The sequence below is a fragment of the Balaenoptera acutorostrata genome, chromosome 11 (assembly GCF_949987535.1).
Source record: "Balaenoptera acutorostrata chromosome 11, mBalAcu1.1, whole genome shotgun sequence".
Classification (NCBI taxonomy): domain Eukaryota; kingdom Metazoa; phylum Chordata; class Mammalia; order Artiodactyla; family Balaenopteridae; genus Balaenoptera; species Balaenoptera acutorostrata.
Genome location: NC_080074.1, coordinates 97,104,350 through 97,131,237, shown reverse-complemented (window position 1 = coordinate 97,131,237; position 26,888 = coordinate 97,104,350). Strand labels below are relative to the sequence as shown.

At 43.6% G+C, this 26,888-nt stretch overlaps 1 protein-coding gene across 9 annotated transcripts in view; it reads right to left on the bottom strand.

Moving 5' to 3' along the window:
* Positions 1-26,888, bottom strand: part of DUSP16 (dual specificity phosphatase 16) — an 86,921-nt gene that overhangs the window by 13,069 nt on the left and 46,964 nt on the right. For all 9 annotated transcript variants that reach the window (XM_057556404.1, XM_057556403.1, XM_057556406.1 and 6 more), the window contains one exon: positions 15,644-15,807. In XM_057556404.1, the coding sequence (XP_057412387.1) occupies positions 15,644-15,807 (164 nt within the window). The remainder of the gene's footprint in view (positions 1-15,643; positions 15,808-26,888) is intronic.

Genomic DNA, 26,888 nt, shown 5'->3' with positions numbered 1-26,888 from the left:
TTAGCATAATGATTAAAATGACTAGTTTCCTTGAAATAATCAGACTACATTCAATCAGTGAAATCCAATAAACCTAGCACAATGACATGTAAAGACTTAAGTTTAAAGCAGAATCTAAAACTGAAGTATAGTTAATTCACAATGTTGTGTTAGTTTCAATTGTATGTCAAAGTGATTCAGTTATACATATATATATATTTAGATTCTTTTCCATTATAGGTTATTATAAGATACTGAGTATTGTTCCCTGTGCTATACAGTATGTCCTTGTTTATCTATTTTACATATAGTAGTGTGTATATGTTAATCCCAAATTCCTAATTTATCCCTCCCTACCACCTTTCCCCTTTGGTAACCATAAGTTTGTTTTCTATGCCTGTGAGTCTATTTCCGTTTTGTAAATAAGTTCATTTGTATCCTTTTTTCTTTTTAGATTCCACATATAAGTGATATCATATTTGTCTTTCTCTGACTCACTTCACTTAATATGATAATCTCTAGGTCCAACCGTGTTGCTGCAAATGGCATTATTTCATTCCTCTATATGGCTAAATAGTATTCCATTATATTACATATTATATTATACTATACTATATACACCACATCTTCTTTAACCATTCATCTGTCGATGGGCACTTAGGTTGCTTCCATGTCTTGGCTATTGTAAATAGTGCTGCAATGAACAGTGGGTTGTGTGTATTTTTTTCAAATTATGGTTTTCTCCAGATATATGCCCAGGAGTAGGATTGCAGGATCATAAGGTAGCTCTATTTTCAGTTTTTTTTTTTTTTTTTTTTTTTTTTTTTATTTATTTTTATTTTTGGCTGTGCTGGGTCTTTGGTTCGTGCGAGGGCTTTCTCCAGTTGCGGCAAGTGGGGGCCACTCTTCATCGCGGTGCGGGGACCGCTCTTCATCGCGGTGCGCGGGCCTTTCACTATCGCGGCCCCTCCCGTCGCGGGGCACAGGCTCCAGAAGCGCAGGCTCAGCAGCCGTGGCTCACGGGCCCAGCCGCTCCGTGGCATGTGGGATCTTCCCAGACCAGGGCTCGAACCCGTGTCTCCTGCATTAGCAGGCAGATTCTCAACCACTGCGCCACCAGGGAAGCCCTATTTTCAGTTTTTTAAGGAACCACCATACTGTTCTCCGTAGTTGCTGTAACAATTTACCTTCCCGCCAACAGTGTAGTAGGGTTCCCTTTTCTCCACACCCTCTCCAGCATTTATTATTTGTAGACTTTATAATGATGACCATTCTGACGAGTGTGAGGTGATACCTCATTGTAGTTTTGATCTGCATCTCTCTAATGATTAGCAATACTGAACATCTTTCCATATGCCTGTTGGCCATCTTTGTGTCTTCTTTGGAGAAACGTCTGTTTAGGTCTTCTGCCAACTTTTTGATTGGGTTTTTTTTTTTTAATATATATATATTAAGCTGTATGAGCTGTTTGTATATTTTGGAAATTAATCCCTTGTCAGTAGCATCATTTGCAAATATTTTCTCCCATTCTGTAGATTGTCTTTTTGTTTTGTTTATGGTTTCCTTTGATGTGCAAAAGCTTTTACGTTTAATTAGATCCCATTTATTTATTTTTGTTTTTATTTCCATTACTCTAGGAGACGGCCCGAAAAAGATATTGCTGCGATTTATGTCAGAGTGCTCTGCCTATGTTTTCCTCTAGGAGTTTTATGGTTTCCAGTCCTACATTTAGGTCTTTAATCCATTTTGAGTTTATTTTTGTATATGGTGTTAGAGAATGTTCTAATTTCATATTTTTACATGCAGCTGTCCAGTATTCCCAGCACCATTTACTGAAGAGACTTTTTCTCCATTGTATATTCTTGCCTCCTTTGTCATAGATTGACCGTAAGTGTGTGGGTTTATTTCTGGGCTTTCTATCCCGTTCTGTTGATCCATGTGTCTGTTTTCGTGCCCAGTACCTTACTGTTTTGATCACTGTAGATTTGTAGTATAGTCTGAAGTCAGGGATCCTGATTCCTCCAGCTCCGTTCTTCCTTCTCAAGATTGTCTTGGCTATTCGGGGTCTTTGTGTTTACATACATACAAATTAAAAAAATTTTTTGTTCTAGTTCTGTGAAAAATGCCATTGATAATTTGATAGGAATTGCACTGAATGTGTAGATTGCCTTGGGGAGTATGGTCTTTTAACAATACTGATTCTTCCAATCCAAGAACATGGTATATCTTTCCATCGTGTTGTGTTCAATTTCTTTCATCAGCGTCTTACAGTTTTCAGAGTACAGGTCTTTTGCCTTCTTAGGTAGGTTTATTCCTAGGTATTTTATTCTTTTTGATGTGATGGTAAATGGGACTGTTTCCTTAATTTCTCTTTCTGATATTTTGTTGTTAGTGTATAGAAATGCAACATATTTCTGCATATTAATTTCATATCCAGCAACTTTACTGAATTCATGGATGAGCTCTAGTAGTTTTCTGGTAGCGTCTCTAGGATTTTCTATGTATAGTAGCATGTCATCTGCAAACAGTGACAGTTTTACTTCTTTTCCAATTTGGATTCTTTTTATTTCTTTTTCTTCTCTGATTTCTGTGGCTAGGACTTCCAAAACTATGTTGAATAAAAATGGCAGCAGTGGGCATCCTTGTCTTGTTCCTGATCTTAGAGGAAATCCTTTTAGCTTTTCACCATTGAGTATGATCTTAGCTGTGGGTTTACTGTATATGGCTTAATTATGTTGAGGTATGTTCCCTCTATGCCCACTTCCAGAAGTTTTTTTTTTATTATTATAAATGGATGTTGAATTTTATCAAAAGCTTTTTCTGCATCTACTAAGATAATCATATGATTTTTACTCTTCAATTTGTTAATGTGGTGTATATCACACTGACAGATTTGTGGATATTGAGAAGTCCTTGCATCCCTGGGATAAATCCCACTTGATCATGATGTATGATGCTTTTAATGTATTGCTGGAGTTGGTTTGCTAGTATTTTGTTGAGGATTTTTGCATCTATGTTCATCAGTGATATTGGCCTGTAATTTTTTCTTTTTTTGTGATATCTTTGTCTGGTTTTGGTATCAGGGTGATGGTAGCCTCATAGAATGAGTTCAGAAGTATTCCTTCCTCTGCAATTTTTTGGAATAGTTTCAGTAGGATAGGTGTTAACTCTTCTCTAAATGTTTGGTAGAATTCACCTGTGAAGCTATCTGGTCCTGGACTTTTGCTTGTTGGGAGTTTTAAAATTACTGATCCAATTTCAGTACTGGTAATTGGTCTGTTCATATTTTCTATTTCTTCCTAGTTCAGTCTTGGGAGATTGTACTTGTATCTTTCTAAGAATTTGTCCATTTCTTCTAGGTTGTCTACTTTATTGGCATATAGTTGCTCACAGTAGTCTCCTATGATCCTTTGTATTTCTGTGGTGTAGGCTGTAACTTCCTTGTCACTTCTGATTTTATTGATTTGGGCCCTCTCCCTTTTTTCCTTGATTAGTCTGGCTAAACGTTTATCAATTTTGCTTATCTTTTCAAAGAACCAGCTTTTAGTTTCATTGATCTTTTCTATTGTTTTTTTAGTCTCTATTTCATTTATTTATGCTCTGATTTCTTTCCTTGTGCTAACTTTGGGTTTTGTTTGTTCTTCTTTCTCTAGTTGCTTTAGGCATAAGGTTTAGGTTGTTTATTTGAGATTTTTCTTGTTTCCTGAGGTAAATTTGTATCACCATAAACTTCCCTCTTAGAATTGCTTTTGTTGCATCCTGTAGGTTTTGGATGGTCGTGTTTTCATTTTCATTTGTCTCAAGGTATTTTCTGATTTCCTCTTTGATTTCTTCAGTGATCCACTGGTTGTTCAGTAGCATATTGTTTAGCCTCCATGTGTTTGTGTTTTTTGCAGTTTTCTTCCTGTAGCTGATTTCTAGCCTCATAGCGTTGTGGTTGGAAAAGATGCCTGATATGATTTCAGTTTTCTTAAATTTATTGAGGCTTTAAAGCAGAATTTTTTAAGGGCAAAATAGGCTGTTTAGAAGATCACACATCACTAATATAGTCAATTCTCTATTATCTTCATTACTAGAGAGAGAAGTGGAACAAAGAACAGAAAATAAAACCACGACAGTTTACTATGACTTTCCCCTCCTTGGCAACTATGTAAATTTATTATGACCATGTTAGATGTAATCCCCAAAATGCATGAATAAGTGCACTGATTTACAAGATTTGGGAGTATGCCAGAATACTTTTGTTTGTTTGTTTTGTTTATTTTGTGCTATGACTTCAGAGTATATGCACACACAATGAGAACATTCTCTTCCCAAACTGAACATGCTGGTTGTTCTCTAAGACACAGTCCTAGGCCATCTTCTGGCTGTAAATACTCTCTCTGAAGGCTGACTCTGTTTCCGTAGTTTTAATTTTCACCTCTACATGCTGATGACTCTTAAATAAATAAACATACACACACACACACACACACACACACACACACACCCTGTTTAATTTTTGACATGTATTTCCAGCTGCTTCCTGGATATCTCTATTTGGATGTTCCTCAGGACCTTCAAACTCAAAGTGTCAGAAACACAGTACATTCTCTTTCTCCCTTCTCTGCCTCAAATTCTTGTTTCCTCTCTGTAATCCAAAACCGGTTTTTGGTAATAACATCCACCCAGACACTTGAGCTAGAAAATGGGATCATTTCATCCCGTTTTGCTTCCTCACCACCCCCATCCTAATGTTGCCAAACCCTCCTGGTATCACCCCTCCCGTCCACCCTTTCTCTCTATTCCCAGTCGCTGCTCAGTGGTAAGCCCTCACCATGGTAGCAAAAAAGCCAACAGGGAGCTCTTGAAGTTTGCAGTGTTTTCCTCTCCAAACAACAACTAGAGTAATCTTTCTTGTAATTAAACACGAGCTACATGCTTTAGCCACACTTAGTTTCATCACGTCTCACTGCCTGCTCCTGTCCCGTACAACCTCCAAATCCCATCACATGTGCATCCCCCTTCCCCAATGTTGTTCACACCGTTTCTGAGCTCAGCAGGCCCTGTTCCTCTTCCTGATGACTCTTCCACTTTTCTACTTTGTTTAAGTTAACCTTACTATGAACCCCTCCTACTGGTGCATAATTAACCATTCTGTTCTCTGCCCGTCCACAGGACTTTGGACATGCTGTTAGTAAAGCACCGAGCACACCGTGTTATCATTAGCAGATTCACTCTTGTCTCTCCTATTAAGCAGTGAAGTAGTGAGATCTTGGCCTGATGCTTCCTTGTTTTTCTCCCTTCAGCACCAGGTACATAGCTGCACTCAGTACGTGTTTGTTCAGCTAACATCCCATCCGCCATTTTCCATTTTCTATACCACCCACTTCATTTAGTCATCCATTGCTGCCTCTCAGGAAATGTTCTTGGCCTGAAATCATTCTCTTCTAAGCAACTCTGGTCACGTCTTCCTTTTCTTGGAATGCTACCTCCCCTACAAATCTGTTCCAACTCCAACTCCCCGAAGGACAGTTGGTCATTTTCTCCCTATTTTAGCCTCCTGCCAACTCGCTCATCCCTTCATTTACCACATTCAGTGCAATAAATATATTGTTTTACAGAAAAGGTAGATTGAGTAAATCCAGATCAGGTGTGCAGCCCTCTCAGCTATCAGATGACAGAGTCAAGAAATAGCTTTTGGAGCTAGGCGAGCTTCTTAGAGTGACTGACCCTCGCCTTCCGAAGGTCCCGCAGGCTCCCGTTAGATCTCAGTGGTGTTTACAACTTTTAAACGTCTGTACACGAGCGAAGGTCACACTGTTTTCTACCACTGTCTGATCACCACAGTGTTTCCCACGCAAGAACGGCAGTGTTACTGGAGATAAAAGTCTTCCAGGGCTTTCTCATGAATGCTCCTTAAAGAAAGGAACCTTTTTACATTTCCTTCTCCTTTCCATCAACAGTGTGACAAAGATTTATTAAATTAAAAGTAGTCTGATAATAAAGACATAGGAGTTTCTGAGGAGAGAGGCTGACGTGGGCAGCGTTACCTACTCTACACAGAAGACCACAGGCGATGCTCACAAAGGACAACGCTAACGTGAGACAAGTCAGTAGTGACCATCAAATGTGATTTCCCCACACAAAGTCTAGAACAATGTACACTTCTGACAATTAGCCTAATAGTCTACATTCTGTAGAAATGACCACTTAAACCTAAATTCAATAAAAAATTTGTTGGGCACCTTTGCTACAGGTGCTATGTTATATTAACAATATACTACTATGGTACGTGGTACACATTAATAAACAACATCTAACATTTACTGAATGCCTACTATGTACCTGGTACTGTGCTAAGCATTTAAATGGACTGTCTCATTTAATCCTCACAACCACCCTTTGAGATGGATACTATTATTCTTCTCCTTTTTAAAATGAGGAAACTGAGGCTTAGGGAGTTTATGTAATGTTTCCAAAGTTATACAGCTAACAAGTGGTCCAGAATAGAAATCCAAATCCAAGCATATTCATCTCCAGAATCTGTCCTCTTAACTGCCATACTCTACTGAAGTTCTTTTTAAAGCAAATTAGATGGAGCAATAAAGTAACTGGCCTACATACAGACTTTCTTTTTAACCAAATGAAGTAACAGAATATAAAGTTTTAATTGCATCCTTTTTCACCCTTTTTCACTGTAACCAGTTAGGAAATAAAGGAGCAACCCTCTGGGCATGGACTTCTCTGAGGAGACTCTCGGAGCAACTCAGGACACTCGATGGCTATTGGAGGAGACTAATCAGTCCTATTTTACCTCTTTTTTCCCTGATTGTCACCTCAGTTGCAGCCACGGGCATCACAGCGTGGCCCTGCTGCCGTGTTCACACTGGCACCTGCTGCTCCCGGCTGAGGCCTGGCTGCCCACGTGCACGTCCCCCAGCCTCACGCCGCTGCTGCCACGTGCCCAATGGTCATGGCCCGATGGAAAGGAAACACGAAAAAGGGGCAGTTCTGACCTCACGTAAGAGACATCAGTCATCCAAGCCTACAACGCTGTTTATGTCTCAACAATATCCTCCACATATAAAACAGTGCGCCACGAAAAGATGCATTTAAGTAGTAGCTTTATTTTAGATAACTGATGTAAGGGGGGAGGGGACATGAATGCGTTGAAATGGGGTGATAATAAAATAATTTAACCACAAAATGAAATGAGAAAAAAATGGTAGTTATACATCAGTGGAAAAAATGAGTTAAAAGAGGAAATGAAACCGTTAAAAATGTTACATATATACGTAAAACATCTTAACGCAAAACAAATAAATGTACATCAATTCACTGATTTCTGATGCAGGACCTTGGTTTTTTTTTTTTTTTAAATAGGTTAGCTGATTGGAGTTCTTAAGAAAAATCACAACCAAATGCATCTACCACTTATACTTTCCGTTCTTTAAAGAGCAAGAACTAGTAAAGCAATAAATCAGTGCAGAATCTTCTAGATTATGACTGTCCTCTAAATATTCTACAGCTGCCTTCCCCTGCCTAGTAAGACAGAAAAAAACGTAGAGCAATCTGTCTTTCCTGAATCTTTTTTTTTTTTTTTAATATTTATTTATTTATTTGGTTGCACTGGGTCTTAGTTGCGGCAGGCGGGCTCCTTAGTTGCAGCTTGTGGGCTCCTTAGTTGTGGCTCGCCGGCTCCACAGTTGAGGCACATGGGCTCCTTAGTTGTGGCGGCATGCATGCGGGATCTAGTTCCCTGACCAGGGATCAAACCCCGGCCCCCTGCACTGGGAGTGAGGAGTCCCAACCACTGCGCCACCAGGGAAGTCCCTTTCCTGAATCTTCTGAAAACATTTAGCTTAGGTCATAGAGAAACCACTCTCTTTCCTCATTCATATTTCATATCCGTGTATGCAATATTTTAACTAACGTACATTGTTATAATAATAAGTACATTGGCCTAAACAGGTCCGAGAGCAAACACAATTGCGTCCTCGTGAGCAGACTGTTCAAATGGGGTTAGTAGCCCTGCGATGGCCCAGAGCCCACTGCTGCCGGGAGATAGGCGTCCACCTGCCGAGGGCAGCAGAGCAGAAGGGTGGGTGGGTGGAGGGGCTGCAGTCAGCTGAGGGGTCACGTGACTGTCACGTGACTGTTCTGTTCCCTTCTCTCCTGATAATGTTTATGGCCGGGCATATAAGTGGTAGCGAGGGCATCTTACATCAATGTTCCTGACAGCAAGAACTGGGATGGAACTACAAGTGCGAAGAACGGGTTTGTTTTATAGAATCATGACTGCATTTACTCAGAGATGGAGGTCTGTGACTTCCTACCACATTTTAAGGAATTTACGTAATTCATTCAGCGTTGTTTCAGTGTGTTGTGTAAAGTGTACACAACTCAATATTACTCTGTCCCGTCATTAAACATCGTAATCCTTAGGCTTCCAGAGAGCATTCATGCTGTTTAATATTTAGCTCAACTTTGTGCTCAGTCGGCTAACACATGCTTCCTACTGATAACATAATCTTTCTTCTCTGGCCTTCAAATATCCTTCCGACACCGTGGCCTCTGGGTTCTCTGGGCGCCTCACCTTGAGCACTCCCTCCCGAGGCCCGGTCTGGTCTCCGCCGTTACCAGTAACCATAACCTCACACAACGCGCTGCAGGACGCCACGTCCTTCCTTCCAGCTTACTGTCTTCCACCACCACTCCTGGCGCCCCTCAATCCCCCCAGGACCTCATTCAGCCTTCTCTCCGTCCTTCATCCTCATGACGTCTGTCCTTCCTTCCTGGCCCAACTTAAATTCTGTGGCCAGTCATTACAGAGTCGACCCTTGAACAACTCAGGTTTAAATTGTGCGGGTCCACTTATACATGGATGCTTTTCAACAGTAAACACTACAGTATTACAGGATCCACAGCTGGTTGAATCTGAGGTTGCAGAGGCCCTGCGGATGGGGAGGGCCGACCATAAACGATACGAGGATTAACCCCCGCACTGTCCGAGGGTCACCTGGAATCCCTCCCTCGCTTTCACCCTCAATTACTGTGTCCCTCCGTCACCTCTTCACGCTCACTTGGCAAGATCACAGCCCTGGATGAACCTGGCTCGCCACCGAGTCTGCATCTGCACGCAGGCGGCTGAACGTGGCCCGAGAAGAACACTAAGCAACGCTGCTGCCGGTCCCCCTTCCGGTCACGCTCCTCAGCGGGCACTCTGTGCCCCTGGTCTTCACCTGGCCTCTAGCCTGGATGCCATCCCAGCCCTTCCCCGTTCTTTTCAGACTCTCCACATGTCCTCCCTCACCCGCTCTCTCTGCTCGTGGATGATCTACACTGAGAAAACAGAAACAATCAGAAGGAAGTTTTGATAAACTTCTACCACCACTTTCCCTTCTGCCAGCACACGTGCCTCTAAACCCTCCTTCCTCCTGTTACTGTGGGTGAACTCAGTGTGCAGGACAAGCACACGGGCACCAGTCCCAGAAAACTGGGAGCCCGGCTCAGCACGTGACTGTTCACTACCCGAGTGACCTTGGAGGGGCTACCTGACCTCCCTCAGCTTTAGTTTCCTTACCTGTAAAACAGGGCTAATGATCTCTATTTTGTAAAGCTGTTATGAGGATAAAGTGGCGCATGATATACGAGTTTCAATAAATGTTAGTTCCCTTACTTTAGCTTATTTTTAAAATAATAGTTTGTGGGAATGTAAACTGGTGCAGCCACTATGGAAAACAGAGTGGCGGTTCCTCAAAAAATTAAAAATAGAGCTGCCATCTGATCCATCAATTCCACTTCTGGGTATTTATCCGAAGGAAACAAAAACACTGTCTCCAAAAGACACATGCACCCCCTTGTTCACTGCAGCACTATTTACAAAAGTCGAGACATGGAAACAACCTAAGTGCCCACTGATAGATGAATGGATAAAGACGACATGGTATTATGTATACAATGGAATATTATTCAGCCTTAGAAAAGAAGGAAGTCTTGCCATTTGTGGCAGCATGGATGAACCTTGAAGGCATTATGCTAAGTGAACTAAGTCAGACAGAGAAGGACAAATACTGTATGATCTCACTTACATGTGGAATCTAAAAAACAAACAGAAACTGAACTCATAGATACAGCGAACAGATTGGTGGCTGCCAGAGGTGGTGGAGGGGAGGGGTAAAGGTGGTCAAAAGGTACAAACTTCCAGTCATAAAACAAGCAAGTCATGGAGATGTAATGTACAGCATGCCGACTATAGATAATAATAGTGTATTGTATATTTGAAAGTGGCTAAGAGAGAAATCTTAAAAGTTCTCATCATAAGAAAGAAAAGGAGTAGCTATGTATGGTGGTAGATGTTAACTAGATTTATTGTGATCATTTAGCAATATATACAAGTATTGAATCTTGGATATAATGTTACTTGGAACTAATATACTTGAAACTAATATAATGTTATATGTCAATTATATCTCAATTAAAAATATCTTATAAATCATATGGTATACAAATTATATCTCAGTAAAGTTGCTGCCCACCCCCCCAGCCTGTAATGTATATCTTTCACTAATTCAAACTGTCCTTTCTCCTAATCGGCCTCAAGTAGGGAAATTACAGTGAATGTAGCAGGCTGGGTATAAAAAAGGGTTCAGCTGTAAAGTAGAAAAGATTACCCCCTAAGAAATTAAAAAATAGATTCTAGTTTCAAAACACAATTAAGAAAGTGTTCAAAAATAATTTTTGTGAGTCAAAAAATAAATCTTAATTTTACTGCTATGATTTGCATTCACTTTTTTTTTCCCTTTAAGTTTCCTTCTCCTAAACCATGAAATAAACTTTGCCCCGTAGTTGGACCAGTTTCTAAATATGGGCTCTATGCTATGTTGATACAGACTGTGGAGTAATATATGGAATACAGCTTAATATACAGCCTTAATACAACTGCTCTGTTTGGTCAAGTTGCCCATGTTCATTTAGGCTGAGGACAGAGGTCCCACTAAATCACATAGGCACTGCAAATCTAGCTAAAGGAGTTGTAATTTTTCTTTCTGAAGTCAATTTAATGAGTGAGTTTGCATTTGCCACTCCCTTTGCCTTCAGAATTGACCTACTTCCTCCAGCCAGCCTTCCTCCACCAGCCACACCCAGTGTACCCACCACTCACCCTAGACCCTTGTATACCCTACCCAGTGGTGACAATAACAGTGTCCCTATAAACCAGGAACTGCTCTTGGTGCCTGGCATAAGGCCATGTCACTGGAGCCTCACGAGAACACTAGGAGGCAGGAATCATTTCAGTTTGCAGGTGAAGAAGCAGATTCGGTCACGTGGCTCAACTGCCCTGGCTGGCGAGGCGAAGACCTGGGAAGCGAATCCTCCCCGTCCAGAGCCGGCTCTCGCTCCTGCCCTGAGTCACCTTGTTTGCGAATTACCGTCTCAGGAACAGGTCTTGTCTAACCAACCTGCACTCTGTATGGCGTTCTACACACAGTGGACCCTGAATAAATACTTCTACTGATCATTTTGATGACATGAGCCTTTGTCTTCCTAGATCACAGAGAAGCCTGAAAGCAGTTATTTGGCTATACGGTGTCCGGGCTACAGCCTAACACTCACACGAGAACACCAGAGAAAGTGGCAGCAGCCCTGGTGACGGGCAGAACAGCAAGGCAGCCCAGGAAAGCCAACTGTGCATGTTAAAAGACTGAAATAAGAAGCCACCCCCAAAAAGCTGACTGCACCCTGTTTAAAATGGGGAAAGACGGGGCACAGCAGCTTTAGTGAAGAAGCCGAAGAGGTCCTGGCTCAGGAACTACTTGCAGTAGGGAATTCCATCCTACAACCCGTGTGTAGGTGGGAAACAAAAGTCCATCCGAAATTTTAACTGGTAAAGGAGAAAAAAACATCAGGAACTTTTGTCTTTCCCATTATAACTAGAGATTCCGGTTCAAGTCGCACTCAGTCAGATGTGAACTGGGCACCAGCAAACTGCTTCAGTGTAACAGTGTACACTGTTAGTGTAACAGCCGTACAACTCCAGTACAAAGACCAGAGGAGGACAGATTGTGGGAAACAAAGTACAGATGTGAGGGGAAAGGAGGAGCCTTCTTTTTGCTACCAGTGCCTTCTTACAGTCTTTTCCAGAAGAGCTATGTCTTTGAGACCTAAGTAAAAACAATCACATGCTGAGAGTACTGACCTGCACCATCGGATTTGTGGAAGCACAGGCACCTGTGACACGTCCACAGTGAGAGGTGCAGAGACCACAAGATACACACCAGATTTCAAAGACCTAGTACCAAAAACTGTAAAGTGCCAATAATTTTTTATATTGATTGCATGTTGAAATGATAATATTCTAGACATATGGTGATGAATGTTATTAAAATTAATTTCACTTAGGTTTTTTTTTAACTTTTTAAATAAGGCTATCAGAACATTCTAGATTATATACGTGGCTTGCATTGTACTTCTGTGGGATGGTGCTGGTACAGAATATGCTGTAGAAAAAGCAGGAGGAAACAAATCTCAGCTGTGATTCAATAGACTGTTAAGATTTGTCAGTCCTTCATAACAGTCTGTTATAGAGATTTCAATTTCCAGAGGATGTGGATTTCTGGTGTTCTACAAACACAGGACTTAGAGCCAGAGTAGTTTGGGTTTGAGGATGTCTCTATCACTCACTAGCTTTGAGGTCAATGACTTTCTAGCCATAAAATCTTGGGTAAGTAAGTGACATAACTCAGAGCCAGCCTACCTCCAAATCCTATTATGAGGGTTAGATGCAGTAACATAAACAGCCTAGCATTTTAAATGATAAGCACTATTATCCTCCTCAGAAAATTTCCGTGACATGCTTTTAACATGTTTCAGTGGCACTTTATTAAAAATAAATAAATAGGAAGATGACTAATAAAATTAGTGGTCTTGTGGTGGCTGTTCTTAGAAACTTCTAAGTTTGACTAAAAAGGAACGTACTATTAGGGGAGATGATAAAATCTTCATCTCTGGAGATCTTCCAGAAGAAGAGAGCCCATTATTTCTCCTGGAAAGTTTAAACCAGAGAGTGGAGCAGGAAGAGGAGTTTATGCTCTTTTCGAAGGAGAGGCACATCCAGTTCTAAACCCCATCAGCGGGGTGACGTTGCGGAATTTACTTAACATTTCTGGAATTACGATTTCCTCATTATTGAAAGAAGGAGGCGGGCTAAGTGATCTGTAAGATCCCCCCCAGCACTAGGACTCTTCTCAACAGTGAATCCAGAGGTGACATACATAGAAATCTCTGCTCACCACTTTGAAAGCACCCTTCTCACCACTCCCTAGTCTGCATGTCGGTAGCTTCTACAGCAGCTTTCTCACAGTCTTCCCGAATGACTCCTTGCTCAAGCTGTTTCCCCATGAGCTTGCATAAACCCATTCTCCCCCTACAACCACTTCCTTTCAAGGCATCTATGTGCCTATCCTGTTTAGCATACAGACATGTAGAAGCCAATTAAAAACAGAAAGCGACCAGCCCCCCGCGCACCTCAACTTCAGGTTCCGGTTTAACTGCTCTCACCCTGCAGGCCTCACTCAGCTGTTAACTGACACATCTGTTAAACCTGGAAAAGGTATGCAGCAAAATCAAGGTACCACTGCACTGAATGTCAGAAGTAACAACAAGGACCTGTAACACAACTACTTGTAAAATCACCTGCCATACCATACGACCCAGCAATCCCACTACTGGGCATATACCCTGAGAAAACCATAATTCAAAAAGAGTCATGTACCACAATGTTCATTGCAACTCTATTTACAATAGCCAGGACATGGAAGCAACCTAAGTGTCCATCATCGGATGAATGGATAAAGAAGATGTGGCACATATATACAATGGAATATTACTCAGCCATAAAAAGAAATGAAATGGAGGTATTTGTAGTGAGGTGGATGGAGTTAGAGTCTGTCATACAGAGTGAAGTAAGTCAGAAAGAGAAAAACAAATACTGTATGCTAACACATATATATGGAATCTAAGGGGAAAAAAAAAAAGGTCATGAAGAACCTAGTGGCAAGACGGGAATAAAGACACAGACCTAGTAGAGAATGGACTTGAGGATATGGGGAGGGGGAAGGGTAAGATGTGACAAAGAGAGAGAGTGGCATGGACATATATACACTACCAAACGTAAAATAGATAGCTAGTGGGAAGCAACCGCATAGCACAGGGAGATCAGCTCTGTGCTTTGTGACCACCTAGAGGGGTGGGATAGGGAGGGTGGGAGGGAGGGAGAAGCAAGAGGGAAGAGATATGGGAACATATGTATATGTATAACTGATTCACTTTGTTATAAAGCAGAAACTAACACACCATTGTAAAGCAATTATACTCCAATAAAGATGTTAAAAAAAAAAAAATCACCTGCCAGCTGACTGGTTAAGTTTTACTGGGGGTAATTCTGAACAGGATCCTTAACTAGGAATTTTATTTCATTTTGTTTTATTTGCTGATCTAAGGATTAAATAAAGCATCTCCAGGTTTGCCCCAGGGATGCATGTGACTTTAGGAAATTAATTTTGTTTTCTGTGACATAGTTTGCTTATCGCTCAAAGAGAACTAATAAAAATCACGTGCTCAAAGACATCGTGACCCCACCAGAAAGGCTCAGTGCAAGCGTAAGCTATCAAATTTCAAATACCTCACAGAAAGAGCAGACATGTTAGCAAAAATGTCCAGGCAAAATTTTGAAGAGGTAGGAGTTTTGAGAACAAAAAAGAAAAAAAGAGCAAAAAGAATGCCTCCTTGCTGCCCAAAGAGAGGGTGTTTTTTCTTTCCACGTGCTAAAATAAAGCAAGCCCACCTGGAAGCTTATTTTACGGTCAGCCCAATTCTTTCAGCTACTCAAGCAGAAATGCCCAAAAGCAGCACTTGTAAATCACCAGCAGTTGAATTAAGATCTTTGATTGCTTTTTCAATTAGAGGTGATGTAAATAAGAGGTTTTAGAGACAAATCACTTTCCAGGCAGTTAGAGCACTGCTTTCTAGCACCACTGGTTAAGAGCATATAAGCTGTGGAGACAGACGGATATTAGTTCTACTGCTGTTATGTGTGTACCGTTATATATAATGGCCTCAATCAATCAATACGGCTCCTCTGTTGGGTACACCTTGTTCAGAATGGCTCACATCCTTTTCATCCAGGGTTTATGGTCCTCCCTCTTCTTTCTCAACCAAACTGCTCCGAGGGGCCTCAGGCGGGGCGCCTGCAGCGCATCTTCTTAGCGCTGGCCCTCACCATCCTTTTATACCCCCCTCCCTGCCCCTCTAGCCAGGAGTCATCATGAGATCTTCCTCAATCCAAGCCAACCTGAGTCCCTTTCTAGTTGCTGCAGTAAATACATACATTTCTATATGTGAAATAATCTAGGCGGCATTAGCCTTCCTGGGTGTGCCCAACCGCAGGTCTCTTGGACCTGTAAGAACAGCACACTTGACAACAGCTTAGCCTTCCTACGGCGATCAGAACGTCACAGCAGACGGCACCGGGGAGGATGGTACGGCTGCTGGGCTGCTCGCGGGGGAGCTGCACTGAGAACACGGGGTGCATGTGTCTGAAAGGACAGCCCACCGGCAACCCAGTGCTTCTCCAGCTCCTGTCAAGAAACCCTGCAATGAAGGATATTTTCAAAGCACCCACCTTGTTGAGGACATCTCGCTGGCAGCCAAGATAGAGATTGGGCAGAATTCGGGTTGGCCCAATGTTGGCAACAGGTAAGCAAGGCTGAGAAATGCAGGTGGGGACTAGGGTGGACTTTCCTTCACAGAGGCCAGGGAAACAGCGGGAGAACTCGGCAAACCCACCTAAGGACAGACAGGGTACAGTTACGCCGTGCACAAAGATGCAAACCAGCCTTTTGCTAACTACTCAATGCAGCTGTCTGGAAAGAGCAATCAGACCCCACAGATGCAAGTGGACCCCCGTCCACAGCTGCTCGGCCTGGGGTACAATCCAGCACCAGCCCTGGCTCTGCAAGCCCACGAAAGGGACCCCAGGCCCTGAAGGCACTTACATAACGCCCCCCTTGCTCTCACTCCCTTCACCTTCGCGCATCCTACGTCTTTCTCCCTGCTCCCTGTCCTATGTCGTGCGACTTACAGAGGACTGAAAGTAGCAGATAACCAAGCCAAGACAGATGCAAGATGGGGATACAAAAACACATGAACTGAGGCCAGATGTGACTTCTTCAAAATAAAGCTGACAGAGTTAAAAGTTCCTTCTAGAATGAACTTTAAATCTTCCTACTGTGTAAGTTTTATATTTCAAAGATACCACATACTCCCCTCACTCTTACAAATATTCTCTATATCGAGGGTCGCATAATTACCCCCGATTCCGGGGTCTCCTGTTCATTGGCTGAGCACTGTGAACAAGGGCCGACAGACCCTAACTACTCAGGTTACATGGACGCCTTGTGGCAAGATTTCTGGACTCAGAGGAATTCAGTGTTTTCTAGTCCCGTCCTTATAATGACCTACACTATGATCTTCATCAGGTCACAATCTCACTACCTGTTAATGAAGAGAAATCTATTGGCTAAGGAGACACTCTCACCTCCTTTCAGAAAAGAAAAGATGAACAAGGTCTTCACTGGGTGTTCCAATCTAAATGCTCCTTGCTATCCAAATCCAAACCCAAGAACTGAATACATTCTGATACATTTTCAGATAAATCCCTCACTCTCCAGACCCTCACTAGTCACTACATCTAAACTCGGAACCAAAGACATTTGGATTATAGGGAATATGTGTACATTTTTAATACTACTAAATTAAAAAACAATTAACTTGTTAAGAAGACAGAGCAGCCTCATTTTTACCTCTTTAATCAAGCCTTAAAAAGGACCCTAGTTGGGACTGACATATACACACTACCATGTATAAAATAGATAACTAATGAGGACCTACTGTATAGCACAGGGAACCCTACTCAGTGCTCTGTGGTGACCTAAATGGGAAGGAACTCTAAAAAAGAGTGGGCATACGTATACATATGACTGATTCACTTTGCTATACGGCAAGAAACGAACACAACATTGTAAAGCAACTATACTCCAATAAAAAATAAAATCTTAAAAAGGACCCTAAAATCTCATTAAATATTTATCTCCATCTCCTTGAGCTACATTCCATTAGCCTTTCCTGCGCTTCCAGAAACATGTAAAATATGCCCTCAAGAACTGCAGAAGTGCAGGGGGTTGACGGGGGAGGTGTCACCCTTTTTTATCCCCTGCACTAAGTTCAGCGCAAGCACGATCCTCTGCGTCCACCGTCCGTGCTCAGCATGGGGCGCGCGGTGCAGCGAGCTGGGACCGCAGCAAGTCGGTGACAATAACCACGCCACCTGCGAAACGTAGGTGTGCACCCCTAGCCTCCAACCCAAGTGTCCGCACTGTTTTTCCTCTTAAGCAGTTTGCTTATTGAAGTTCTTAAGGTAACCTGATAGAAAGAGCAGGGGGTTCCATTACAGAAACCCCACCTTCCTTTGTGGGACTGACGAGGCCCTGGGGACTTGTACCTGTTCAGCGTTAAGGTTCCATTTCTTGCCCTTTCCAAACGCACTCTCCAGCCACACAAAACTCACTGTCACCTCACACTTTCGTGCTGTTCCCTCACCACCACCAGCCCGCCCCGTGCACACACAGACGGCCTACAAACCACACACACGTGAGCCCCGCGACCGTACAGCAGAGGGAGGACGAGCACAGGCCCCTGTACCTGAGTCTGTGTCCTGGCTTCCCCACGTTCTAGCTGTCAGGTCTGGACAAGTGACTTATACCCTCTGGCTATCAGCTTCCCGTCCGTAAAATGGGAATAATGATCACACATACACACCCCCTCACAGAGCTGTCAGAGGACTGAATTAGCTAATATGCGTGAGTGCTTTGTGCCTGCACAGAGTGAGCCCTCCATGGTACAGTGATCTGACATCGAGGTCCCAGCTTCGTCTGTGGGCCCTCCTCCTCCACCCCTGATCTGCAGCTACACCTCGGTAGGATACACCTGAGACAAAGCGAAAACAGTAACGCTTCTAAGGCTGCATTTCCCAGAGTCTGCTCCAGGGCGCCGGCATCCTGCAGGAAGCTGACAGACGGGATATTGGTCCAAAAAGTAAGAGAAACGCTGCGTATCACGTCTCCCTGGGAGACTCACAGCACACATATTAAAAGCATATTAAAAGCTCTGAAAAAAAATCTCTAATGGAAACCAGTTTACTTTCATTTAATTTAAGGATCCCAAACTTATTTGACCATGGAATTTCCCCTCCCATTTTCCCCCCTAAAATCTCTTAAAATCTTAGCTGGTGGAACTCACACTCAAGGAAATGCTGTGCTAGGGCTGTTGCATCTACTGAAATGAAGTAAATTAGAATCCCTACACCTAAAGTATAAGCCACGGCAATCTCAAAAAAGGGGTCAGTTAATATTGGCATACGTATATGCCTGTCACTGTTTAGGATTTATCATTTTATTTCATTAATGTTTTGTCCTTTTCAGTCTCTTAACTGCATAATGCAGTTATTTAAGGTGAGTTTTTCCCTCAAAGCAGTTCTTGTAATAATAAATGCTAAAGAGTCTATACATTATTTGCCTTACACCTACCCAACACGATAACTGACGGCCACTATTTTGATTATAATTTAAATTTTAACTTCCATTAACTTTTGTTGTTCTGGTGTTTCTCTAAAGAACTGTTTTCATATTTTTTCCTATTCTGGCTCCAAAACAGTTGATGGGATGATCTCTCATTTAAATCTAACAAAACGAGAGTCCAGTAAATGTTCTCAGAGAACAGAGAAACCAGACAATCCAAGGAAACTCCACTTGAATTCCATTTGAAACTTATAAGTCATCATATTTATAAATAATATAAGGACTCCCAGAGTTACTGAACATTTACTATGTGACAAGCGTTGCTCTAAGCACTTTACAAGGATTTCTTCAATCGTTACAACTGCCCCATGAGGTAAGGTGCTTTGATTACTCCCATTTTACAGATAAGGAAAGAGAGGTTCAGAAAGACACAGGGTGATAACCAACAAAGCTGGATGTGAGCCCGGCTCGAGACTGTACTCTCACTCGCTCTGCTAAACCGTGTCTCTAAATACCACGGAATTAACTGCAACACTCTCTAGGATGTGGGGACAGCCTGCTGACATCTCTGGGGTCCTGCCCTCATTTTAGTCTCATTTCACCAGGCTGAGGATGGCCATGGGCCTCTCCCAAACTGACAGAAGAGCCTTGCTTCCCCCAAGCCACATGGTTCAAAAACTTCGATGACGGAGAGAAAAGGGAAGGAGATCTGACCTGACCAGAGAAACAAGAACTCTGTAAGTGTGCGTCACATGAGACCAGTAACAAAGCTGAGGAAGAACTAGCGGGGGATACAAAAGACACAGTCATGGCCGGCTTACGATCACAGTTTGTGAATCGGTGGTAAGACTGTTGCTGCGTCTCGGTGACTTGCAGCCCGTCTTCCACTGAACTACGTTCAGAGGGGACAGATTCTCCAACAATCGTAAACTGAAGGCTGGCCAGCCTGGGCTGTTTGCAGTGCAGCTCTATCATTCATTTTATCCTAAATCACTTCTAACTTTGGTGGTCCTAACAAGTAAAATGTGAGTGTGGCTCTAGAAAATTCTAAGGAAACAGAAAAAAAAAAAACAAAAACGAGAGAAAGCAGCCACTATTCAGCCTCAAAACAAAACCCCAAAGCCAAACAAAACAGCAATAACACATTATAAAACAAACAGAAACCTTTTTTTTTTCTTACAAATTTTTTCAACTAATCTCTAGCAGCACAAATCCAAACAGCCTTAAAATATTTAACAGATTTTGTGAAATCAGAGCATTCATTTAGTGCTCAGTCTGGCTTGAAATGTCCCAAACCAGGACTCCTGGTAACTTCCACAAAACACTACCTCAGCCAAAGAGTACATTTTCCCTGATCTTTATCTCTGACAATGTTCCACTCTGCTGACATCCTCCTTTATTGACAGTTTTTTCCACTCGCTGACCTTTCATTCATTGTTGGACTCCAGTGACCCCAGTTTCATTTCATTAATTAACAACAGATGAGACACTGCCTGACTTACCCGAACCCTCGAGAAACTATCTCTGTAGCCTCAACAGCAACTCAGTTTTGAAATATGTCTGCAATGTCCCTCTTCCTCTTACAAGAAGAAAAGTACAATTCATCTACGTAAACTTTCTGTTACAAACGGCGGACAGACACAGAATCAAGAGTCATCTCTGCCCTTGTCCCAACTCTGCTGTCCCCAGACCCTAAGTTAGAGTCTATTATGACAAGAAGATGCAACATCAGTTCATGATCTCCACTTGTTTACTGTGAAAGCAGCACTGAGAAACTGACACGCTTCTTGAAAAAGTTTAAAAATATTTTTTAAAGTTGTTCAAGTATCTGACTCACCATCCAATCTTGCCAAGTTTCTCCTGTCCCTAGATTTTATGCTGCTTATCATCTAGGAATGGAGAAAATAGAAAGTCGAACAACGCACGTGTGCTTCCCTGAATCTCAGAACACTGTACCGCCTTTGGCCCCTTGTGCTAGGAGTGTTTGTTTTAAGAGGAAGGAAGACACATATGCAGACACCCTGGCCTGTAGAGAAACGGGGGTGGGGAGACCAGCGGATAGACATACGGACACCACTGGCCTCTACAGACTTGGATGGACAGTCAGACAAACTGCAATGTTAAAAATTCATATTTCTGTTAGTCTTCCACAAATTTACCTGTAGAATGCATGTTAATAAATAAAAACATACGTATTACTTTGAACGGAGAAAACACTTGGTACAGCTTAAAGGCATTCATAATTTGTATATCGCTTTCTTCTCATTCAGCCAAGAAACACTTCTTCCCTTAAGAGTACGTCCTTCACAATTCAAACCATAAATATAATTTTCTATAAAAGCCAATGTCAACCACCATTCCATTTTCAGAGGAAAAAAAAGTTTGACATGTAAAATAAAATACATAAAAGGATGCCACTAAATAATTCTAACTGGTCGGTTTTCTCTTCCCTCTGACCCTTGCAGTTATAAATCACAGAGTTGTTTCTTAAAATAAAAGAATATTTACAAAAGTAGCACTTTACTACAGATTAGCAATGTTAATTTTAAGACGCAAATTCTCAACATGTATCCGTATCCTTTTAGTCAAACCAAAGATAAATGTCAATTCCATGACTTTGAAGACAGTTCCTTGCAGGGAGAAACAGAGGGCTGCTCACTTATGCTTCAGTTCAAATGCGGAGCAAGTCATAAGAGCTTTATCAGCTGACAGAGCTGCCTAAGCTGGGAAGGGGGATTAAAGGCAGCCCCTTCCCATACTGTGGATGAGTTCCATGGCTATGGACAGAAATCTATTTACACAAAGCTCTACTTTATGAAAAATATTTTTCTAAAGTTGTGTGCAAATTTAATTTCTGTACATTAAATCATTTTCAGTTTATATAGTTTCAGCTTTTAAATATAGTTCTCATGCAGTTTAACCCTTTTGTAACACAAAGACCCCCTTTTTGTGACATAAATATGACCCATTCATTTACTTATTCTAGAATATACGTGAAGGATTTAAGTGGAGTATTCCTGCACCTGCAGAGAACCGTTCTCTCCATACTGAAAATAAAATCTGGGCTTTGCTACTACACAAAGGAGAAAACCCTAATATTAAACAATGAAATGTTGAAATGTGTATTTTGGAAGTATTTTTTTTTTAATTAATTAATTTATTTATATTTATTTTTGGCTGTGTTGGGTCTTCGTTTCTGTGCGAGGGCTTTCTCTAGTTGTGGCGAGCAGGGGCCACTCTTCATCGCGGTGCGCGGGCCTCTCACTATCACGGCCTCTCTTGTTGCGGAGCACAGGCTCCAGACGCGCAGGTTCAGTAGTTGTGGCCCACGGGCTTAGTTGCTCCGTGGCATGTGGGATCTTCCCAGACCAGGGCTCGAACCCGTGTCCCCTGCATTGGCAGGCAGATTCTTAACCACTGTGCCACCAGGGAAGCCCTGGAAGTATTTTAATTGCTCTCATGAATAACTATTTTGCACTTTAGTCTGAAGTGACTGATTCAGGCAACTTTATCCTCTATCCATTTAAAAACACACAGGCATGGTCACAGTTCTCCCAGGGTCAGTGGACTGTATACATGGAAAGTTGAAACCACTGACATAAAATGCAAAGGAAAGGCAACATAATTTTGTACCTCCAAAGAAAGCAAACAAAAATATGTAACTGTACTTTTCCAATGTACACAGGTTGGTCTGGGTAAGCCCAACCACACAGGCTTGATCGATCACTTCCAGGAGGGGAGAGAGCACGGCACGCTTTCCTCAGCAGCGATTATGTCCTATCTAGTCAACTCTCCGCAGAGCAGCACAGAAGAGAAAAACCCCAAATGACGTGGAGCGTTCATTTTAAACTCTTATTCCATCTCCTCCATCCACGTGAGAGGATGGTGGACAGACATGCGTTTCTGCGGAGATCCTCCAGGAAACCTGAGAAGTAGCCTCCATCGCATAAAACTTGCCCCATAAAGAGCACCCCCAAAAAGCTCACTCTGTATGAAACAACCTATCACCTGGCACAGCTGGGGAATGGGACATTCTAGCTAATTTTTTTTTTTTAAACAAAACAATCCCATCTCTCTTTTTTTAGAATTAATTAATTAATTAATTAATTTTGGCTGTGTTGGGTCTTCATTGCTGCACGCGGGCCTTTCTCTAGCTGCGGCGAGCAGCAGCTATTCTTCGTTGTGGCGCACGGCCTCAGCTGCTCCGCGGCATGTGGGATCTTCCCGGACCAGGGCTCGAACCCGTGTCCCCTGCATTGGCAGGCGGATTCTTAACCACTGAGCCACCAGGGAAGCCCTCTAGCTAATTTTTGGATTAACACAATTATCAAACACACAATAAACGAATTAAAAAATTTCAAAATACTAGCGTTAAAAAAAAGCACTAAATACTAAAATAATGCAACTTATAAGAGTTCTCGTGACTCATAATGTCTAAATCTTACATTCCTCAAGATAATGTTATCTAGATCAATTCGACTGGCAAAATCCAGAAGGGTTGTTTAGTAAAGAGTTCTCAGGGCTTCCCTGGTGGCGCAGTGGTTGAGAATCTGCCTGCCAGTGAAGGGGACACGGGTTCAAGCCCTGGTCTGGGAAGATCCCACATGCCGTGGAGCAGCTAGGCCCGTGAGCCACAACTACTGAGCCTGCGCGTCTGGAGCCTGTGCTCCGCAACGAGAGGCCGTGATAGTGAGAGGCCCGCGCACCGTGATGAAGAGTGGCCCCCGCTTGCCACAACTAGAGAAAGCCCTCACACAGAAACGAAGACCCAACACAGCCAAAAATAAATAAATAAACAAATGTGGGGTTTTAAAAAAAAAAAAAAAGAAAAAAGAATATTATAAAAAAAAGAGTTCTCAGAAGATGTCGAGTGATATTTTTTACTCTTTTACTGATCTTTCAAATTGGCAATACATAACTATACCCAGAGGCTCTTCTTCAACACACACGCACACACACACACAAGCACATGCACGCACGCAGGCATGCACACACGCACACGCGCACACACGCACAGCCAGGCAGGACTCTCAATACATGCCTTCAAACAAAGATTGTTCTGAACAGCACAACCAGAACGACCAATCAAAAGGAATTTCGGCCAGAATCCACCCTTGGCTGAGCAAAGGCAACAAGCGCTATAAGCAGGAGAGAGGTTCACAGAGGCCACCCGACTGGTCCTCCAGTGACTTTAAGACGTGAAGCCACAGCCAAGCGAACAGCAGCCTGGGGCTTCCTGCGGAGGAAGGACCTAGAAGGCCTCTGCTTCCACCAGCACGGAAGGAGGAAGTTACTAAGGAGATCACCTTTGCTCACGTTCATCTGAAAATCAAAGATTTCCAAGGTTGCATTTGGGGGCCTGAGGTCCCAAACTCCAAGTTAACATTTTCAATCCTCTTTTGGTCATTTTCACTTGAAAGACTTATCGATACTTTTAAAATAAATTCCAAGCCAATATCTCGCTCTCTTTGGTTCTGTATCCCTGCTCGCGTCTGCCCCGTTCTCCCAGTCACCTCAGCAACAGCCACCTGGTATGCCAACACTTGGACTTGCCTTTGCGACGTCCCTCTGTCTGTCCCTGCCTCCCCCACCCCCAGCCCATGAGCTCCACGCCGCACTGTTAGATAAATTCAGGAACAGCTCTCTCTGATCCGTCCGTCCTTTTCCCAACTTGTTTCCACTCTGCTGCCAGATTAAGCTCCTAAGATAAAGTGTTGATGTATCCTCTGCTCCCAAATACCCACAGAATACAATCCAAAACTCCTGATCGGACACTCAGGCCCTTCATCATCGGATCCCACTCTACTGTCCACCCTCACTGTCGCTATTCTACCCACCACCATGTCCCAGGCCCATTCATCTTCTTACTGTTTTCCCACCGCACCTGGGCTTTCTCATCTCCAGCCTCTGGCAACAACCAGGGAAGTCCCTCTAGTTTCAATTCTATTCTGTTGCATTTTTTAAAATTCTGCTGTATTAAAAAAAAAAAAAATTCTTCCCTGACCAGTGTATTTAAATATGATCTTGCCAACTTAGAACTTCTATAAAAGGTACAGCCATGGGAATTCCCTGGCAGTTCAGTGGTCAGGGCTCTGTGCTTCCACTTCAGGGAGCGCAGGTTTGATCGCTGGTCAGGGAAGTAAGATCCCACAAGCCACGCAGCCAAAAAATACACACACACACACACACACACACACACACACACAGCCATCACATGGCAGTAAGAATTTACCATTGACCTGGTAATTGTGAATTCTCTTTCCATGTGTGTGGGGGGGTGTGTGTGTGTGTGGTGACCTCTTACCTCTCCGGCTAGAATACCCTGTGAACTGTCTGCATAAGAATTGTGTCTCACACTCCTTTGCAATCACCTCTGCATTTAGCACAGTGCTTGGCACATAATTAAATGTTTATTGAATCCTCCCTTGATACAATGAATAGCTGTTGATGGACATAAGTCTTGTGTATTTTGGGTGTTCAAAAGGATTTCCTGATTCCATTCAGAGCTGAAAGCTCTGTGGGCCTGGGTGTGAGCCCAGAACCTGCTTCCTACTCCTTGACCACAAGGCCCCAGAGGACCCTCAGGGTGAATGAAGCGGCACAGGGCAAGGAAGACATTTCTCTGCTACGACAGATTAAAAAGGGAGACTTGGTGAATGCTGCTTTCATCATCCAAAAGCCCCAGTGAGTCCTCAGGGTGCTTATGTCCAGGGAACTTTCCATGAGAGGCGGGTTCCCTCGGCAGCTCAGGACTACAGAGTCCGGTACGACATCCAGGGCTCAGGGAACCATGGGCACAGCTCTCAGGAAACGAACTGGACCAACTATAATCAGATCCCGGCTAAGGATGACGCGGCTGCTGGACGTGCCCCTGGTGACCATCAGGGGGCAAGGCCTCATGAGACTACCCATCGGGAGACAATACTCTGAGTCCCGCGGAAAAGGGGACAGGAGTCTGGTCTCCGGAGGACGACTCTTCAGAGTCCCATCTGCCTGGCGTGTAAACTGTGCACGGGTCACCACACAGCTCACTTCTTGGGCCTTTTCCCGTGAGGCTCAGGCTTCCTAATCCACCCCGAGCAGGCCCTCCCGGGACCCCCTCGGGTGTGTCCGCTCCGGCAGCCGTCCTCCTCCGGGGACAAGCGCACCGCCTCCCAGCAGATGTGGCAGACCAGCGGGAAGGAAAGGGTCCCTGTTCGCCAGCCAAACCCTGGCACCTACAGGAGGGTTCAGAGCCATGCCGTGAGCACTGCTGCGAGCCGGACACGGCGCTGGGTGCTGGGACAGCGGTGACCACGACAGAGGCCCTCTCTGGAACTGACAGTTTAGTGGGACAAACTTCAACCAAATAATTAGATGAATAATTGGCTAATTATGGTGGGTGGCCAAAGGAGTGTGTGTGACAGAGGACACCCAACTCTGCCTGGGAGCCAGGGGGGGCTTGACGGGCACTGTGAATCCAGCAGGAGACACCTGGGCACATGGGGAGAGGGGGGCACTTCGAGGAGGAGGAGGGTGCCTCTGGGCTGCAGGTCTCGGGCAACCGAGGCTAAAGTGCTAAAATACACACACACACACACGCACACACCCCCCAACAACCTGAGGACGGAGAGGGGCACGAGATGAGGGCACAGAGGCAGGCAGGAGCCGCCACTGCAGGGCTTCGGAGTCAGGGAAGGATTCTGGAATTTACCCTAAGAGCACTGATGCAGACTAAGCCGGGGCGTGATATAATCACAGTTACACTGAAAATATCAAAGAGAGATGTAACGTTAGCGAGAGTGTGAGGAAAGGGCAGAGACGCAGCAAGACAGGGTGAGAGAGCAGGGAGGCGGCTCTGGGGGCAGGTCTGAGGGGCTGATGTGGACCTGAGTTGGAAGCAGAGCGCAGAGAGGCCAGAAGACAGATCTGGTGGCCAAGAGGTGACAGGTGTCACCGAGCCTCCAAGGGCCCCCAGGCCAGCCCAGCAAAGCACAGACTCGTCCTTCCAGGCTGAAGGGCCCGCACAGCCTGACTGCACTTGCTCTCGATTCCCCTTCCTCCCGTCACAAAAAAGTCCACGCGGTCTCCTGGCTGCCTCCTAAAATCTGTGTTCACTCCTGGCATTTTTAATTATGTCAGTCCACAGAGGACCCTCCCCACCCAAATCTTACTCATTTTTCAAGGTTCGATTAAAATTCCACCACCGTCCTCAAACCTTCCCCAACTCCTGCAGGCGACACCGAGTCACACCTTATCACTGTGACACACAGCTTGACGCACTGTCATCTGCTTCTATTTCATCCGCTCCAG